The sequence below is a fragment of the Schistocerca cancellata genome, chromosome 3, assembly GCF_023864275.1.
Source record: "Schistocerca cancellata isolate TAMUIC-IGC-003103 chromosome 3, iqSchCanc2.1, whole genome shotgun sequence".
Classification (NCBI taxonomy): Eukaryota; Metazoa; Arthropoda; class Insecta; order Orthoptera; family Acrididae; genus Schistocerca; species Schistocerca cancellata.
This window is the reverse complement of record NC_064628.1, coordinates 656,088,046-656,107,637: the sequence shown is the minus strand read 5'-3', so window position 1 is coordinate 656,107,637 and position 19,592 is coordinate 656,088,046. Positions and strand designations below refer to the sequence as shown.

Here is a 19,592-nt window from a genome sequence, read left to right as displayed (position 1 = left end):
AATTGTGCAAAAATGTTGTACCCAAAGCCTTGGTGTTATGTCTTGCACACCACAGCCAAAAATTTTATTTTATTTTTTATACCATATAAATAGTACATGACACTACTTGAATTGATTTTTAATTAAATTCAGTGATTGAATAATAATGTTAGTATTTTCTCAAAGGAAAATAAAGGTTATTAAAATGACTCAAATTAGATGTAGATGTAGAAATAAAAACACTGTAATACAGTTGTGAAACAAGAGTGGTTATATGCAAGTGAATATCTAGTATCAAATTGTAAGCTACCTAGTTTAGAAGTAGGCCAACTCAAAAGGTTTAGAATGTGCATATCTATCAGTTAGTATCAAATTATTTGGACATTGTTATGTCATGGCACAGTTAGGTGCATTATGCCATTCACATCGCAGAATGTGAGGGAGTAAGTCAATTGGCGCAAATCCATAACTGAAGTGAGTGTAAAAGTGGTCAATTAAGCTCAGAACATCATATGCATTAATCATAATCATGTTATTGTACATAACAGGCCATGAAGGCCCATGACAGAAAGCAAAAGAAATATTATAAACCAGAATAACACACTGTCCAAAGAGCAATAACACAACCAGTGACACAGGAGGGAGCATTGTCCTGATCACAGTTGCAGGTATTTCTGGCAGATGTTCCACTTTCTTCTGTCCATTGCATCTTCCGGGGATGCTGTTCATTCTACCTTCTGCAATATCCTCATCTCCCTATCTTTCCACCTAGTCCTTGGATGACCTCTTGGACGTCTTTCAGTCAGCTGGGAATTGAACACTCAGTTGGGGATAGATTCTCCAGCTCTTAAGACATGTCCCAACCACCAGAGTCGTCATTCTCTGATGGTCCTACAATCAGCAGCATTCACAAAACGTTGGTAGAAGTCCTCTTTTTGCCTCCTTTCCCATTTTCCATTTTCTCTGTTGAATGTAGGCCCATAGATCTTTCTGAGCACTTTCCTTTCAAATGCGCTATTCAAGTGTTTGTGAAGTTGCCCATGTGTTGCAGCCATATAACAGAACCGGTTTTACCAGTGCCATGTAAACTTTGATTTTGCTGTTTTGTGAGACCAAGTTATTGAGACTAAAGAAGGCACAATTAGCATTAATTATTCTCTGTTGAACCTCTTTCCCAACCTCGCTTTTATTAGATAGAATCAGTCCTAGGTACTTAATTTCTGTACTCGTTCAAAATTGTGTCCATCTGTATTGATAGTGGTAGGGAAATCCTGTCGGCACGAGATGATCATATATTCAGTTTTCTCTTCATTGACAACTAACCCACTTTGCTTGCCTCTTTCATGATCCTAGTGGTGTCAGACACTATCTGATTAAGGGAGTCTCCCATAATCACATCATCAGCGAAGGCCAAGATTGTGTTAGTCCCAATTGTATCCATCTCCCTGTTATTACCAATTTCAAGTCGCACCTTTTCCAATGCAATGTTGAATAGCACTGGGGACAAAGGATCTCATAGTTTCAAACCATGTTGCACAGTGAAAGGCTCTGACATTTTGTTTCGAAACCATACTTGGCAGCTTGTATCTGTATAACATGCTTCAATCACTTTGATGTATTTTCTTGTAATGCCCAACTCCTGCATTATCCTCCATAATACTGTCTGATTAATGCTATCATAGGCCTGTTGGAAATCTATAAATATGAGGCGTAATTCGCTATCAAATTCATAGTACTTTTCTGTTAGCTGTCTTAACATAAATATGTGATCTATGAATGAGTATCCTGTCATGAACCCACATTGATAAGGTCCTATGATCTCTTGTAGAGCAGGTTTCAGGTGACTAAGTAACAGGGAGTTTATGACTTTACAATATACCTCAAATAGTGAGATTCCTTGATAATCGTCTACTTTTGTGGCATCTCCTTTTTAAAAAATTAGGCATACAACTGCTCTCTTCCATTCAACCGGGATCTCCTCTGATGACCAGATTTTGACAATAAGCTGTCTTAGCATCTCCAACAAAACTTCCCCTCCATTTCTAACCAGTTCTGCACTAATACCACTACCACCTGGCACTTTATTGTTTTTGAGTGATTCTACAGTTGTTCTTATCTCTTCCACTGAAGGTTCAGGTACTTCCTCTTTATTTAACTCCCATTCTTGTTCTATACTTCCTTCCGGAGTTTCTACATTTATCAATTTTCTGAAATACTTTCCAAACTGACCTGCTTGCTCCATAGGAGGTATACCACATTTCCTTCTTCATCTGTTATGATTAAAGTTTGCTGTTTATAATTGCCTCAAGCAAAACCTGCCAACATGAAAAAGGAGTGCAGTATTTTCTTCGATTCCTTAACTGTCACCAATAGTTTCTTCCCATATTATCTTTTGTTCCTGCTAATGAGCCTGTCTGTCAGTCATCTCATTTCTGAGTATGTTGCTTGTGTATCTTCTGACGGGTGATTTAACCACTCTAATCTCTTCCCCATTCTATCTTTAACTGCCAACTGGCATTTCATCATCAAACCATGGTTTGTTTTTGTGTTTAGGTTGTCGTCCCAGTTCTTCCTTTGCACTCTGGATAATCACTTCCTTCAGTTGTGTCCATATTCCTTCTACATTATCTGGGGCCTCCGTTGACAAAAGCGAGCCAGTGACTATCTTGGTATCACTGTCTTACTTGATCATTTGAAAGTTTGTCCTTATCATGACAAACTATTCCTTCTCTTTTTCTCTGCCCTTTTGTAGAGTGTTTTAGACAGATATTCAAAACTACTAAAAAGTGGTCTGAATTCATATCAGCACCACAGTACACTTGTACTTGCTTGATGCATCCACAATGTCTTCCATCCACCAATGCATGATCAATCTTGTTTCTCATCTTAGCATTTGGTGATATCCATGTGGCTCTATGTATCTCTTTCTGTGGGAAGCAGCATGACCATTCTTTTAAGGTCAGCAAAATTTATCAACCTAACACCGTTATCATTGGTCACTCCGTGTAGGCTATTTGACCCAGTTGTGGGACAATATTCATTTTCTTTCCAATTTGTGCATTCAGATAACCCAGAACTAAACGGATCAAATGTCACAGTAGTCTGTCAATAGCGTCCTCCAAATCAGCATAAAAGTTGTTCTTTATCTTATCATCTGTGTCCTCTGATGGTGCATTACAGTTAACAATGCAAATCTTGTATGGTGATGCCTTCAGAATCATCGCACAAATGTGATCATTTATTGGGATACATTTACTAACCGCTGAGAATACCTTGTTGTGAACAGCAAATTCCACTTCAGAGGTCCAATCTGGCCATTTCTCATTGCTGTTGAATAATGTGTAGTTATCTTTGACCTTCATGATTCCTTGGGGGATTCTTGTTTCTTGTATAGCTGCTAAGAGGCACTTATAGTTGCTAGTACTGTCTCCAAATTGCTTCATTCCTCCTGTCATGATTGATCTCAGATTCCAAGTTCCAATTAGCAAACCAAGCATTCCATTAATCATTCCACTGTCATCAAAATTTTGATCAGTTCAGTACTTTTTTTGCCCTTTTTTTTATCTCATAATTTAAGGCTGGTAAGTTATTGGTCTTACGAGCCCAAGCTCAGTGATGGGGCTGCCATCCATGGTTCTGAGCCACCCATTTTGTGATCAGAGTAGCTTTCTCCTAGGTGAGTTGCCTTCACCATCACTTAAAGAGTCCCACCTTACCCTTGGTGTCCTATGCTGTTGTCCATCATTGGTTCTTCCGCCTTTAGGGATGATTTCTCAACTCAAGAATATAGGCTATCTTAATGCCTTAATCTCTACCCACTCACCCACCCTCCAAGGATGATATTGGCATGGAAGAGGGGGACTCCTTATCCCAGAAGTCCTGCGGTCGATCATAGGCATTAATAATGAATAAAATATAGAGTATGAATAACTGAAATTAACAGTTTATTTTAGAGAGGGGAACATTAGTATCTGCAGCAATCCCAAAGAAAGACTGTTCACTCTTTTATTTGAAGTTCATGTTATATTTAATTATTGTAGGTCTCATTAAATTGAAATAAGTCATCTGACACAATATAATAAATCTGATAAGCAAGTCAAGAGATGGTGAATCATACACTCCAGCATTCACATGGAATATTCAGGGAGAACACGAAAAATGTAAATTAAGATGGCTTAGCTGCCTAACAATCCCAAGTTGTTATTACAAAAATAAGATTTTTCTTAACTTCATCAGTTTAAGCAAGTTACTGAGTAATAAGCACAGTTAAATAAACCACAAATGTTTCTGTGGGTAGTAGATGTGATTCACCAAGCGAGTGCTTTCATGTCATGCTAGAGCACATTTAATTAAAACTGACCACTTTCAGCTCTTGAAGAAGTGTTGAAAGTGTACACAGTACAGTAACTGCATTTTCTTAACAACAGAGACAAGTATACTCCCACGTGTAAAGAGGGTTTTTCCTCTCTTGTTATTCGAGGTAGGGAGTGAGTGAGTGAGTGAGTGAGTGAGTGAGTGCATGCAAGATTCAGTTCATAATACACAGTGCAGCATAGTTGCAGAGAGTACTGCTAGAGTACAGATATGTCAGAACATGACATATAATGCAGCAATGTGTGCATTTTGTGTCCTTGAATTTGGTAAATGTATAAGTTGTGATGATTCACATTCACAAAGATTTTGCACCAAACATGAGGTAAAAGCACCAACAGACAAAGTAATCCTTGTTAGGTGGTACAACATATTCTGAGTGGCTGGCTGCTTATGTTGTAAAAAGAAAATAGGTCAGCCAGGACAGTCAGCAGAGCAGGTGGAGTGTGTGCAGCAATCTTTCTTCAGCTTTGTTCTCACTTTTGCATTGACTTGCATTGCCTATTGCAGCAACATGGTGCTCCCCAGAGGCTGCTTTTCAATGATTACGTCCTTTATACATGTGTGTGAGAAGGTGAACCTTCATTACCTGTGTGTATAGAGCACAGGAAAACCACTCGAGATTGTGATTCACCAAAAGTTGAAGTCTTTTGTGTGGTGTCTTCTTCAAAAGTTTATGGATAATTTTTCTTTGTGGAGAAATTGTGACTGGTTTCATGTACCTGGACATGATGCAGCCAAAGCTTATGCCAAAATTACAGCAAGACAGTGGACACTTCATTTTGCAATGAGATGATTTTCTGTCACACTTACTTTCAGGTGTTCATGACTACATCATGTTGAACTGCTGCAGTGTTCAATTTGACATGCTTCCCATCATGACACTCTTAGTCTTCAGTGTGTCCCCAGTATCAAGTGACTGAACTCCGTGAGGGTTGTTCTTATGGGGTTATGCCAAGGACTGCTTATTCCTGCCTCTAGTGCCTCTTAATTTGGAAGCGTTGCAAGGAAGGATAATTAATGTGGCCACTGATATCAACCGTGACATGTTGGGATGTGTATGGCAAGAGTTTTGACCTCTCCAGCGGACACCACCTTGATGAAGCACTGTCCATGTGGGTGGAGAGGCTGGTGTATCTGTGTGAAGTTGAGGGCCATGCCAAAGGTAGAGGACCTACTGCCGGAAAGGCCTCAGCTGATGGATCAGACTAAGAGTGTCTCACAACATCCAATCTTCCCTATCCACTCCTAGTCTTACCCAACTCCGTGACCCAACCCAAGGTGTGATGTGATCCATGCCGAGGTGTGCGTGGCACATGGGGAGATGTGTCACAAATGGAGCCTCAGGGATACTGGGTGACCTACCTGAGTAAGTAGCCTTACATGGCGCGTGGTATTCGTGGTGTGGACCTTTTAGATCCCCCAAATCTTGTGGGACCGATATGGACACTACTAAAGAAAATGTAGAAAAACAAACTGAGGGGCAAACTGAGGCCTCAGAAATCCAAACATCGGGGTCAGTACCAATGGAAGGCATTCCCACTACTAAATCAGGGTCTAGACCTGAGCCAGAAGTGTGAACTGCAACCGAGAAGCTAGACCAGATTAAGATCAACGGCTTGTCTGGGGCCCAGAGGAGGAAACTACTGAGGGAACAGAGGAAAAAGGAAGGGGAAGAATGGCTTCCTAAAGACAAGTGGAGGGAATTAAAGGGACTTGAACCTAAGACCCCTAGGAAGAAACTGTCTCAGGTTGAAGGGGATAAGCAGACCCCCCCAATATGTCAAAGACAGGAAGCAAGTGGATAAGGGAGGAATCAAAGATTCCCTCCTCCCTGGATGAGCGAGTCCAGAAAAAACTGAGGCAAGAAATAGGGAAACAGACCTATAGTACTGCAGTCTTGGTTTTTTAGGATGGAAGTTATCCAGGAATGCTATCAACTGGTGGCCATCGCCTCGAAGCAGGAGGAATTGGTACAGATGGCCCTCTTTGAAAAGATTGGGGGGGGGGGAGGGGGGGGGGGAGGGGGGGGGGGCGACGCTGGCCCAGGACCCAGCTTCAGGAGGGTCTATCTAGATCGTGGTGCCCTAATTTTTGTCTGTGAGGGGGTGCACATGCTGAAATAGCTTAAGGACAAGGTGCCCATGATATCCTCCTGGGAATACGTGAAGCTGCTGGTTAGATAGCAGCGGAGCTTCTTAAGACCGCAAAGATATCAATTTGGGTACCAAAGATTCTTACGAAAGGCTCTCCTAAGACAATGTTCAGGAAAATAGGGATCCAAAACCCAAAAGTCTTGACAGAAGATTGGAGAATTGCACTGGGGAGGGGAGGGGGGATGGTGGGAGGGGAGGGGGGACGGTGGAAGGGGAGGGGGAAAGGTGGGAGGGGAGGGGGAAAGATGGGAGGGGAGGGGAGGGGTGGCGAGAGGAAGATGGCAAGATGGGCGGTAGGGGAGGGCAAGATGGGAGGGGAGGGGAGGCGAGGGGAGGCGAGAGGAAGATGGCAAGATGGGAGGTAGGGGAGGGCGAGATGGGAGGGGAGGGGAGGGGAGGGGAGGGGAGAGGAGGCGAGAGGAAGATGGCAAGATGGGCGGTAGGGGAGGGCAAGATGGGAGGGGAGGGGAGGGGAGGGGAGGCGAGAGGAAGATGGCAAGATGGGCGGTAGGGGAGGGCAAGATGGGAGGGGAGGGGAGGGGAGGCGAGAGGAAGAGGGCAAGATGGGAGGGGAGGGGAGGGGAGGCGAGAGGAAGAGGGCAAGATGGGAGGGGAGGGGAAGATGGGAGGGGAGGGCAGGGGAGGGGAAGATGGGAGGGGAGGGCAGGGGAGGGGAAGATGGGAGGGGAGGGCAGGGGAGGGGAGGGGAAGATGGGAGGGGAGGGCAGGGGAGGGGAGGGGAAGATGGGAGGGGAGGGCAGGGGAGGGGAGGGGAAGATGGGAGGGGAGGGCAGGGGAGGGGAAGATGGGAGGGGAGGGCAGGGGAGGGGAAGATGGGAGGGGAAGATGGGAGGGGAGGGGAAGATGGGAGGGGAGGGGAGGGGAAGATGGGAGGGGAGGCGAGGGGAAGATGGGAGGGGAGGGGAGGGGAAGATGGGAGGGGAGGGGAAGATGGGAGGGGAAGGGAAGATGGGAGGGGAAGGGAAGATGGGAGGGGAAGGGAAGATGGGAGGGGAGGGAAAGATGGGAGGGGAGGGGAGGGGAGGGGAGGGGAAGATGGGGTGAGGGGAGGGGAGGGGAAGATGGGGTGAGGGGAGGGGAGGGGAAGATGGGGTGAGGGGAGGGGAAGATGGGGTGAGGGGAGGGGAAGATGGGGTGAGGGGAGGGGAAGATGGGGTGAGGGGAGGGGAAGATGGGGTGAGGGGAGGGGAAGATGGGGTGAGGGGAGGGGAAGATGGGGTGAGGGGAGGGGAAGATGGGGTGAGGGGAGGGGAGGGGAAGATGGGAGGGCAGGGGAGGGGAAGATGGGAGGGCAGGGGAGGGGAAGATGGGAGGGCAGGGGAGGGGAAGATGGGAGGGCAGGGGAGGGGAAGATGGGAGGTCAGGGGAGGAGAAGATGGGAGGGCAGGGGAGGGGAAGATGGGAGGGCAGGGGAGGGGAAGATGGGAGGGCAGGGGAGGGGAAGATGGGAGGGCAGGGGAGGGGAAGATGGGTAGGGAGGGGAGGAAAATATGGGAGGGGAGGGGAAGTTGGGAGGGGAGGGGAAGTTGGGAGGGGAGGGGAGGGGAAGTTGGGAGGGGAGGGGAGGGGAGGAGAAAGAGGCAAGAAAGAGGTAAAAGGAATGCTGGGGCAGCAGGGAGAGGATTGAGCAGGGGCACCCCAGAAACATTATGTGCATTGGTACACCAGCACCACCACTGACCCTTCTTGATCCCCACACCATACCATGATCATAGGACAATGGAGACAACACTAGGGGAAGAAGACACAAGAAAAGGGGAAACAAAAGTGTTGTGTCCTGCCTACTCGTCAAATACGGGATGCCTAGGGAACCTGCTTTCTCTGATTGTTAGACAATTTAAGCAAATTGTATTAATGAATTTTTATTACGATAAGCTAAATGACAATACTTAACTTTGAGAAGTTTACAATAAGACGTCGCAAGCAAAGGGCGACATGAAACATAAGCAATCTCTTTGGTATATACAATTCGTAACAAGCCATACACAGACTCAGTGACTCAGCCTTATAATGGCTTGAGAGTATTTGTGATGTATAGTATTATAAGAGCACCTGTAAAGAGCATCATTACCATGGCTGTATAAGTATATTGTAATTAATGTAAGAATGGTTGCCTTTATATATGCTGAACGACTAAATAAATAACACAAGATAAGAAATGCAGTTCCTAAATCACTGCTATACAAGCTTGTAGAATGACTAGTCCTCAACTGGGGTGCAGCCAGGCAGCGCAGCACTTGTCCTTTTCCTGTAGATGCTGCTGCTGTCTCATTGTCATCGTAGAGAGGGGTCAGTCAGTGTACTAATGACTGATGTCTTCGTCACAGCCCTCTCTGCTCTAATGTTCCTGACCATCGTGCTGGCACTTGACTTTATGCCAGAACAAAAAGAGCACAAAAAACCAGGCAAAACATAGGGAAAGAAAGGGAAAAGAACCCAGCCACTGTGGAGGCAAGGCCAAGGTCCACATAAGCAATGTCAGCACTAACTGAGGGAAATTCCAGGGCTTAAACATGGCTGAACAAACCATTGAAGTGAAGAAAATTTGGGACAGATGTAACATCTGCTAACACCCAAGACACAGAAAGTGGGAGGGCATACTTAGTGCAAATGGCCAAAAGGCAGGGGCAGTCCAGCAAAGTGGGGGGTGGGGGTGGGGGAGGAGTGGCAAGAAAATACAATGGGGCGGGGGGCTCATTGTGGCATAAAAAACCATGGGTCAACCTAGTATGGCTGATACGAAGAAGGCACAGGATGGTAGATTCCCACCACAATAGACAGAGGGAAGAACACCATGTGGTGGGGGTCTTCTTGATTGCACAAAGTTTATTAGATGGGGGTAGCCTCCCAAGAGTTGGCCCACAACTGAGCAAAAAGAGATTTAATTGAGGCTGCAAGTATGCTCCCTGGATGTGTCACAGAGAATGGAGGCTAGGCTGTCGTTACACAGAGGCCAATGAGTGGGAACTAGTGTAAATATAGAAATCATTCATATACAGAGCAGGGGTGACTAATGGTCTGGCAGAGGTCACAAGTCCATTAATAGCAATGAGAAGGAGGATACTTAATATGGAGTGTGTGGAGAGTTAAGAAGGGTGGCAACCTGAGCTCTTAACAACCGGTGGAACAAGAACTGGCAAATAAAAATAGGAAGAGGGCCCCCAAAGACCCCATTCATGGAGCGTAAGCAGGATGTGATGGTGTCAAGCTGCTTTGTAGGCCTTACGAAGATTGAAGTAAACAGCATCAAGATGGTGGTGCTGAGAAAAGGCCTGCTGAACTATGGTTTCCAATCAAAGTCGGTGATCAACTGGAGATGGTCCCACACAAAAGCTGCAATGGTAAGAAGATGAAAGGTCCTGAGATACGAAGACCCAATTGAGCTGATGACTAACCATCCATTCTAGTAACTTGCAAGGGACCTTGGGAAGGCTGATCAGACAGTAAATATCAAGGGATTATGGATTCTTGCCAGGTTTAAGGACAGGAACCACAATACTGTCTCTCCATTGAGAGGGAAAAATGCCTTAGAGCCAAATACAGTTAAACACCTGGAAGAGATATTGTCATGAGGATTGAGGTGTTGAAGCACTTGATTATGCATGGACTTGGTCTGAAATGTGCAAAGAAGAGAGGGCCAAAAGAAGTTCCCGTTTAGTAAAAGGTTCATTGTAGGATTCGATCTGACAAGGGGTAATACATTAAGTGGGGAGCTTCAGCCCCATTTCTGGATGAGGAAGGTGGCTGGATAGGTGGCTGATGCTGATGACATTGCAAAATGGGCTGCAAAGTGTTCCACAAGAACTGATGGATCTGTGCAAAAGCCACCTGGAGGGGTAATCCTGGAATGGAAGGCTGCCACTGACAATCTGGGAGGGTTCAGAGTGTAGGCCACACACCCATGATGAAGGGACAGAAGAACCTAGGGAGGAGACAAAGCATTCCCAACACAACACGTGTTGTTGGAGCGATCTCTGTTTATATATGTATTTTTTGTGACAGCTATGATCGCTTGATTTTAAGACCTTCATTCCAATTACTAATTTTGACTGAACCGTGCTGTCATCTTCAGATTGGTATTACACTTTGCATACCTGTGGTGTTTTTTGTGTTGACATTTTGGTCTCAAAATGTTGATGACACATGTATGTGAACATGTACGCAAAGTGTAATGCCAATCTGAAGCTGACAGCATGATCCTGTTGAAACTAGTAATTTAAATAAAGGTCTTAAAGTCAAGCAATCCTGGCTTTCACAAAAAATATATAAGTAATGGGCTTTGACATGAAGAAATTTAAAGGTAATAAGACTGACAGAGAATGGCTGCTACTTAAGATGTTGCAATGTGCAGTGACTATCATGGATGGCAGTGGCAATAGCCACACTCCAGGCAAGTGAGGCTTGTCGAGTGGGGAATGGCAGGGCGAACTGCCTTATCGAACAGATTACACACGACTTCTTCAATACAACCTGACAAAGAATGTGTGAACATGATCTGGGAGGTTTATAGAGACCAATCAATCCTATGTGAAGCCCAGCGGAGTAACCTATCCATTGGGAGGTGGGAAGGGAATGAGAGAAAAGGAAGTGGTCACTACCAAAGAGGTCATCATGTGGTAAGCAGTATAAGGAAGGAAGAACGGGAAGGGAGGGGAAGTGACTGCAAGGCCAATAACAGAGAAAGAGACATATGCAGCACTAAAATGAGTAGGGGAACCATCGTTAACAAGACATAGCTCATGGTCTGCAAGAAATTGGTCCCTGGGAGCCCCTGACTAGGCAAAAAAGCACTGTCCCACAAAGTGTGATGGGCACTAAAATCCCCAAGGAGAAGGAAGGGAAGTGCAAGCTGCTGAAGGAGGGCAGTTAGGACAGCGGGTGTAGGTGACCTGTCAGGAGGGAGGGATAAATTGCAAAAGTGACCACAGAGTCCAAGTTGACTGAACATACCAACATGCAGAAGCCACCAGAGCCCCTCATAGGATCAACCCAGTTCCAACAAAGCACGAACTTCACAAAGGGTCAGTGAGCAACCGACAGTGAAATGAGATTCCCGGAGAATGACAAAAGTAAAAGGCAATAAGAGATTGCAACTCTAGGGGGTGCCAGTAGTATCCATTACAGTTCCACAGAATAAGAATAGAGTGGGTATCCAAATGGTAGGCAAATGGGCTGGAGCCAGTCACACTACCAGGTCATCATCTCTGTTGGCAACAAGGATCGGGTGACACCAATAAATAACAGGTCAGACTCATGTTGCGAAGTGGGAGATGGTGCCTCCAGGGTCACTGGGGGGTGCCTTGTCCTGAGAGCCACACGTCTACTCCTACTCTTTCGTAGGTTGAGGAGGGCAGAGTGTGGAGGGAAAGCAGGCTTCTGTAGGATCTGGAGCATAAAGAGAGGGGGGAGAAATCTTGCTGTCTTCTTTTGAAACCCTGGATGTACTTTCACTAATGAAATTTGTCATAAATAATCCATCACAATTTGAGAAGAAGAATGATGACCAGACCTACAACATTAGAATTGAAAAATGACACTTATTACCCATTACTAAAGCTGTCAAGGGAGCAGAAAGGAGTTCAGTACACATCAACACAATATATTCATCATTTGCCCAATAACATAAAAGTCTGAGACAGCAAAGCAAGTTTTAAATCTAACCTATAATCATTTATTCTGAATAACACCTTCCATACCATAGACAATTTTTGTTTAAGAACTGGTAGCCTGTGAAAAGAAAATTAAAGAAAAAAGACCTAAAGACCTAGTTTTAAGTGTAGCTCTAAGAAACAGTATTGAAAAATAGTATGATTGTTACTGTTAAAAGTAAATTATGTATACATATTATGAAAGCTGACACATTCCACAACATTTTGATACAAATATCAGTCAAATTATCTGTGGAACATGTAACTAACAAATTAACAAGATTAAAGTAGAAACCATACTTACATCATGTAGAGGAAATGCTGAGCAGAAGACCCCTTCTTCCACTAGCCTTTCAATGCCCACTTCACCTTTCTTCTTCTTGCCAAATATAGCTGTTGAAAGGATCTCATACAATATTCGACTACGCTGAACATTGGTAAAGTATGTATCATGATTATCACTGCCAAGAAACCTGGGAACAATTTTTGTAAATCTGTAAAGCCTGGTCGTACTACAAGTTTGCAGAAAAATATGATCGACATAAGAGTTACTGGTAATGTTATGAATTTATTATTTATTTTTATTTTTAGGTAAAACATAAGATGATCCTCATGGATACAGAGAAAAATCATCATGGATGTATAATATATCAGAAAAATAATGTAAGGAGTACTTATTTTACATAATAATTAACATATTGAAGATGTAATACTCCCTCCATAGGCTTTTAGTATTCATAACTACAGACAACACAATGCTGTCTCTTCCTCTAGCAGTTTTCAAATCACTTCAGTGTACTATAAGAAAATTTTAGCTGTTTCAGATTTCTGAGCAGTATGTCAAAGCTGGTATCAAACACTTTGCCTTACAGTTGATAATGGGATATTTTAGGTCTTCAGTTACCTTAATTAATGCAGGATTAGTGTTATGTTATTTACAAAAGCCAAACTGATATTTGTCATATGAGTGATATCTGTGTAAGTATTCAGTAATTTGGTCACACACAATGCAGGATGTTTATAAATGAATATCAGGATTTTAACAGTTTATAATATTTATTACATTAAACTTGTGGTTATAAATGATATGTCAAATGAACGAGCAACTTAGTTTTACCAAGAACCTTATAAATTTTCAATGTGAGCACCATTTGTCACATGGCACACATCAAGTCTAAACTGAGTTTCTCCCAAACATTGATAAGTGTGTCTTCAGCGATTGTAGCAACAGCTGCTTCAATCTGGTTTCTTAATTCAGGGAGGTCTGCTGGTAGTCGAGGCATGTACACACGATCCTTGAAGCCCCAAAGGAAAAAATTGCATGGCGTTTAGGTTGGGTGAACGTGGAGGCCATGCAAAGCAACTTATCAACATTTGGGAAGAACTCGGCTATATACTTGATGTGTGCTGTGTGACAAATGGTGCTCACATTGAACATTTATAAGGTTCTTGGTAAAACTGTTTGAGTTGCTCTTTCATTTGACATATCATTTGTAACTGTAAGTTTAATGTAATAAATATTATAAAGCATTAAAACCCCAATATTTGTTTATAAACACCCTGTATATTGCAGAATTTGTACAGAGTGATCAGTCAGTAATCACTAGATGATTGTGGTGTTTTATTCTTAGGGATAGGTCAGACTATGCTCCTTTTCCATGGAGTGGGACATGTTCTATTCACAAGAGAAAAATTAAATATATCTTAAGCCTGGTACTAAGCTATCTGTGGTGTTCTTGATTAAGGATAATCTGATATTGTTGTGTGGAGGCCTTATGCCTGCTCAGCCAGGAACCAACAACACAGATGTATTATGTGGACATGGACCTCACAAGGGACAGACACCCAAGGGATCAGTACAATCTGTCCAGCCAGTAAGTGGCAACGTAAGTGCCACCAGAGATCACTATCCCGATGGACATTTTGTTCTCCACAGGCAGGAGATCAAAAGTAGCAACTGCAGTATCCTGGTGCCAGGCCAGGATTTAGGCCGGCACCTGGGCTAAGCTGCAAGATTTCCCTCCAAGTGAGTTTTCTGGGCCAGGCACCAATTGCGCAATTAGATTTTGTAATATTTGTCTTTGTTGCTCCATCAGCAATACGCCAGACTTAAACTTTTGTGCATCGCTTTATGACTTTGACTGTGTCTTATTCAGGTGTCAGGACAATGGCTTTGGGAACCTGCAATATACTGTGACATTTCCAGGCTTTCAGCTGTTAGATATTGTTATTGTTGTTGTTCTTTTCAACATTCAAGAAGTGACTTGCTTCCACACTAACTCCTCTCAGAGTAGATTGATTCTGTGTGTTACAATAAATTTCATATTCATTTCATACATGGGTATTTTTCCTGTGCTGACTTTGGCAGATGTCAGTTGGTGATGAAGTATACGTCTGCTTTGACGTGTCTTCTTCGACTTTCATGTACACTTACTACCACGTTGCTTCCAGTATGACAAAACTGGCAGATATCTCTGCCCAGGTGGTGTTACTGCTACAACAGATGCAGCACACCCAAAAACTCCTGACTGAGCAGCTGGTTGCCATCTCCATGTCACCTCCAGAGCTGTTCAACTGCCCCTCTCAGATTGACTATCGTCAAGGCCTTCTGGACAGCACCCCACCCTTCCAGCAGTTCAACAATGCTGAGCCATGGGTGAACTACTACTTAACCCATAGCATTGCATGTGATATTCAGCAGCACACCTTTTTGCCATACCACCTCCAGCAACTACTTAAACCAGAAGTGGAACTCCATGCTCTGCCCTGTGGCAGGTTGAAGTCCAGTTTGTTAGAATACTCTCAGATGCATGAGGTGGCAACCTAACCCAAGTTTTTTCAGGTGCCATAAACTTAATGGACAATGTTAATGTGAATGCATTGCCCGCCTCCTGAGGTTTCTCTCATGAATGCTGTTTCCAGTGCAGTAATATTCAGAGTAAGCAACCATATGCGGTTTCCTTGGTTCAGGATATGTTTCCTGTGAACACTCCTTATGAAGGACTACACACAGAGATCCTTAAATTGAAGAACTCTTCCTTAGAAAGCAACAGCCTTGCCACAGTGGATACACTGGTTCCCGTCAAATCACCGAAGTTAAGCGCAGTTGGGCATGGCCGGCACTTGGATGGGTGACCATCTGGGCCGCCATGTGCTATTGGTATTTTTCGGGGTGCACTCAACCTCATGATGCCAATTGAGGAGCTACTCAACCGAATAGTAACGGCTCTGGTCAAAGAAAACCATCATAACGACCGAGAGAGTTGTGTGCTGACCATACGCCCCTCCTATCCGCATCCTTAGCTGAGGATGACACGACAGTTGGATGGTCCCGATGGGCCACTTGTGGCCTGAAGATGGAGTGCTTTTCCTTAGAAACATGTTTCCCAATTCCTGGAGCCTTTTAGCATCCTCTCAAGTTGTCAGTCACCCAGCAGGATCCACAACAATTGTTTGACCACCCTCACATCCAGGATTTTGGTCATCGATGCTCCTGGAGCCATCGGTCTCTTGGGCCTAGATCTGTTCAATGCTCTTGGCTTAGAAATCCATGACTCAACCCCCAGCATCAAACTGCTGGGCACAATGCCTAACCAAAAGACCTCTTTTTGAAGTTTGACTCAGTACTCAATGCTCCCCAGGTGTAAAGATTTCAAAGCACATGTGGCTCTTCTCCCATCAGTCACAATGAAATACTTGAAGGCCTGAAATGTTCCCTTCCCATTCAAAGACAAACTTGGGCTGGAGCTATAGCAGTTGCAGATGAGGATATCACCACTCCCATTCCCAGGAGCCAATGGGCCACCTCCATCCTCTTCACAGAAAAACCGAACGGCAAATTGTGCATATGTGGAGACTACCAGATGACATTTAATACCCAGTCTGACACAGACATGTAGCCTGTTCCCAAAGCAGATGACACAATGACCTGCCTCACAGACAGTTCCCCTTTTTGGACTGTTGCACTATAGTAGACATCCATTTAGCATCGTTAGTGCTCCAGCCGTTTTCAGTGTCACTTCAAGCACTTCACCCACAGCATGCCAGATATGGCAAATTATTCAGATGACTTTCAGATCACAGGCAAGGACACACAGTACTTAGCTAACAATTGCCTCCCCCCCCCCCCCCCCCCCCCCCCCCACTGTTCACAGTCATTCCAACCAATCAACCTCAAATGCAGTAAAGACAAGTACCACTTTTTTGTTCAACAAGTGTATTGGGGTCACATTTTTAGTGAGTAAGGCATTCATCTGTCCCACAGTATTCTGAGCTGGTGCAAACACTTACAGTCCCCACCAACACAAGCCAGCTGAAATCAATATTGGGACAGGTCAATTACAACCATAAATTTATTTTGCATGCAGCAACCATTGCAGAACCATTACACTAACTCCCATGCAAAAATGTTTGCTGGCATTTAAGAAAGCCTTCTTGGGGTTGAAACAGGCCCTCCTCCAGCCCACACACCTCACTGTATGTGAAATCATCAAGCTCCTCATCTTGGCAGCTGATGCATTGGACAATGGGTTCGGGGTGGCTCTTTCACATGAGATTGACAGGGTGAAATGACCAGCTGTATTTGTGCCCAAGATTCTCTTTTTTGCGCACTGTAACATCGAATCAAAAAAGAAGCCCTAGCAAACGTATTTGGCATAAAAAAGTTTCATGACAGTGTTCATGGACCACAAGCCCTCACTCCCTCTTTTCAGAATGTTGCAAATATTAAAAAAAAAAGAAACATTCAGACTTCTGTGGTGGGTACTGTTTCTTTCAAGTTATAACATTCAGTACCATTCAACAAACTGACGCTAATGCTGATCATCTCTTGCGTCTGCCTTTGATGCAGATCCCAAAGTCTGCTTCCAACTGATGTTGCCAAGGTAGTCATGGGCAACCTTCTACTGTACTGGATGCCAAGCTCATTGCACATCACACTGTTGAGAATCCAGTACTCCTTAAGGTACTTCACCAGCACAATGCAATTGACTGCCAGACCGGCAAGCATCTATAACACTTTGAGGTCTCATCTTACTGGTATCACCAGAATGAGCTCTCCATCCTCAATGATGTGCTCCTGCACTAGAGGGACAATAGCCACAGGGTCGTGATTCTGGACAGCCTTCAGCAGTGGGACTTGTGTCTGTTCCATGTCAGACACTGAGGCACTGTGCTCACTAAGTGTCTGGCATGCCAATGTGTCAACTGGCAGGGCTTGCATGTAGTTATCACCCAGGTTACCTCCTGCTCCACCTGCAAGAGCGAGCAGACCACCCCTCCACATTATTTTTTCTTGGTCAGACACTCCTGCCTCCTTGCCCAGGCTGCACCCGGATTTTGCGGTTCCCTTACTGGGCTACTCCCAGTTAGTTGCCATAGATGCTAACAGTGGTTTCCCTTATGTCTTATGCATGTCTACCACATCCGCAGGGCAGACCATTCAAATCCTCTACTACATTTTTTCCAGCTGAATGGTTCCCAGAAACTATTATCACTGGTAACAGCCCTCAATTTGCTTCCACAGAATTCTCCACTTACTGTCAAGCAAATGGCATAGGACTGACACATATTGTGCCCTTCTACCCTCCATATAATGGTCTAGCTGAACATTTTGTCTGTATATTTAAATTTCAGCTGTCTGAGCTCCACTGCCATCACCCTTTGGACGAGGTCTTTAAGCTCTCTGGTTTCTTATCACTGCACTTCCCAGGATGGTTCAACTCCAGCAGAAGCCCTCCACAACTGTCCCCATTGGTTGCAGTTATGTATCACCCATCCCACCAGTGCCCCACCCTCCTCTTGGCAGTCCAGTCGCTACCACCTCTCTCTCTCTCTCTCTCTCCCCAAGAAAGTATATGGACCCTTGTATTCATCAAAGACTGCCAGTATTTGTTTCCCAGAGTTGTTTCCAATCTTCTGAGCTGGGTCATGGTCAATGTGACAGCACAGTGTTTCAGTAAGCGCATTAACCAATTGCGGTCTTCTTGTGGTTCTTTCTGGGTACATTAGTTCCTCATCACCCTTTGCTGCAGAGTCAGAGGTCCTCCACAATGCCCATCTCAGATACTGCCAGCCTGTCTGCCATGACCAGCTCTCTGAAATGGCTGTCAGCTGCTCCACAAGCCACACTAGCACCAACACTGACACTGAAGGAGGTGGACCTCAACTACCTACCAATTCCAGTCACAGCAGAGACACTGAGAAGTCCTACCATCTCTCCTCCCCTTTGGGGTGGAGTAGAGCAATGGGAGGGGAGGGGAGGGGAGAATGCTGTGCTGAAGACTTGTGCCTATTCAGCTAGGAACCAACACCCTGGGATATGCAGGCACAGACCTTGCAGGGAAGAGTTCTTCAGACAACATAGGAAGGATGGTTGCACTCTGCCCAGGCATCAGGCAGCAACTCAACTGCCACCAGAGGTCATTGGCCCCATGAGCTACTACTCCTCTATGGGCCACATGACCAAAAGCAGCACCTGCAGTATCCTGGTACCCAGGCAGTATTTATGCCAGTGCCTGGGCTATACTCTAGTAGCTCACTCAAAGTGAGTTTCATGGGCCAGGTGCTGACTACAAAAGCCTTGAACCACTTTCCATAGATGCTTACTACAGTAGCAAGCAAACAGCTGACTAGCTTCACTACTTCTGAGGTGTTTGTTCCCAGGTTCTCAGCCACAACAGTGTGCCCTTTGTCAAACTCGTATCTATCAGCGGATATCCACTTTTGCAGTCCGTATTGTTGCTGGAATGGTTCCTCATTCATCTCAGCTCATCTTATATACTTACTTTACTGTGTCACATTCCCACAAATTTCACAAGGTGGCATTCAACCTTATGGGGGTGGTGGGTGCAGATCTCCGTCTGGAGCTGCCACTATGACAATGACACCATCCATGTTGAGCTTCACCTTCAGTAGCTGCCAGCTATTGACATACTCACTAGCAGCCTCTTTGCCAAATAGATGTGGTCTCCAGCACCGTGACCAGGAAGTGGATGTTGTGATATTTGTCTGTTTTAATTGCAACAGGCTGGACTTAAACTTTAGTGCATCTCTTTGGGACTAATAACTCTTGCATGTCAGTCTTTCTCATTGTGATTATATTTACAAGAAAGTGAATGTTTGGTGCATGCATTTTTATGAGACAATGTAGATTTATTTCTATGATCATGAGTTCTGCATGTCTTTCTTCATTATGAGTCAACAACATGCTTATATATGCACCAACACTTCCATCACATTGTTTGGCCTATCAGCCCTAAGAAACATGTAACCCAGGAGACGAACATTTACATAGGATATATGTGGTTTTAGCCACATTTCCGACACAAGTATTATATGAAAGCTTATTTGACAGAAAAGAAGTCTCAGCTCTTTTTAATGTGCAAATAAGGACTGCATATTACAATTTGGTGCTAAC

General features: G+C 44.5%; 1 protein-coding gene across 1 annotated transcript in view; it reads right to left on the bottom strand.

Moving 5' to 3' along the window:
• The window catches only part of LOC126176487 (anoctamin-7-like), a 272,929-nt gene that overhangs the window by 81,619 nt on the left and 171,718 nt on the right, over window positions 1–19,592 (bottom strand). The window contains exon 6 of the mRNA XM_049923641.1: window positions 12,480–12,648. Within this exon, the coding sequence (XP_049779598.1) occupies window positions 12,480–12,648 (169 nt within the window). The remainder of the gene's footprint in view (window positions 1–12,479; window positions 12,649–19,592) is intronic.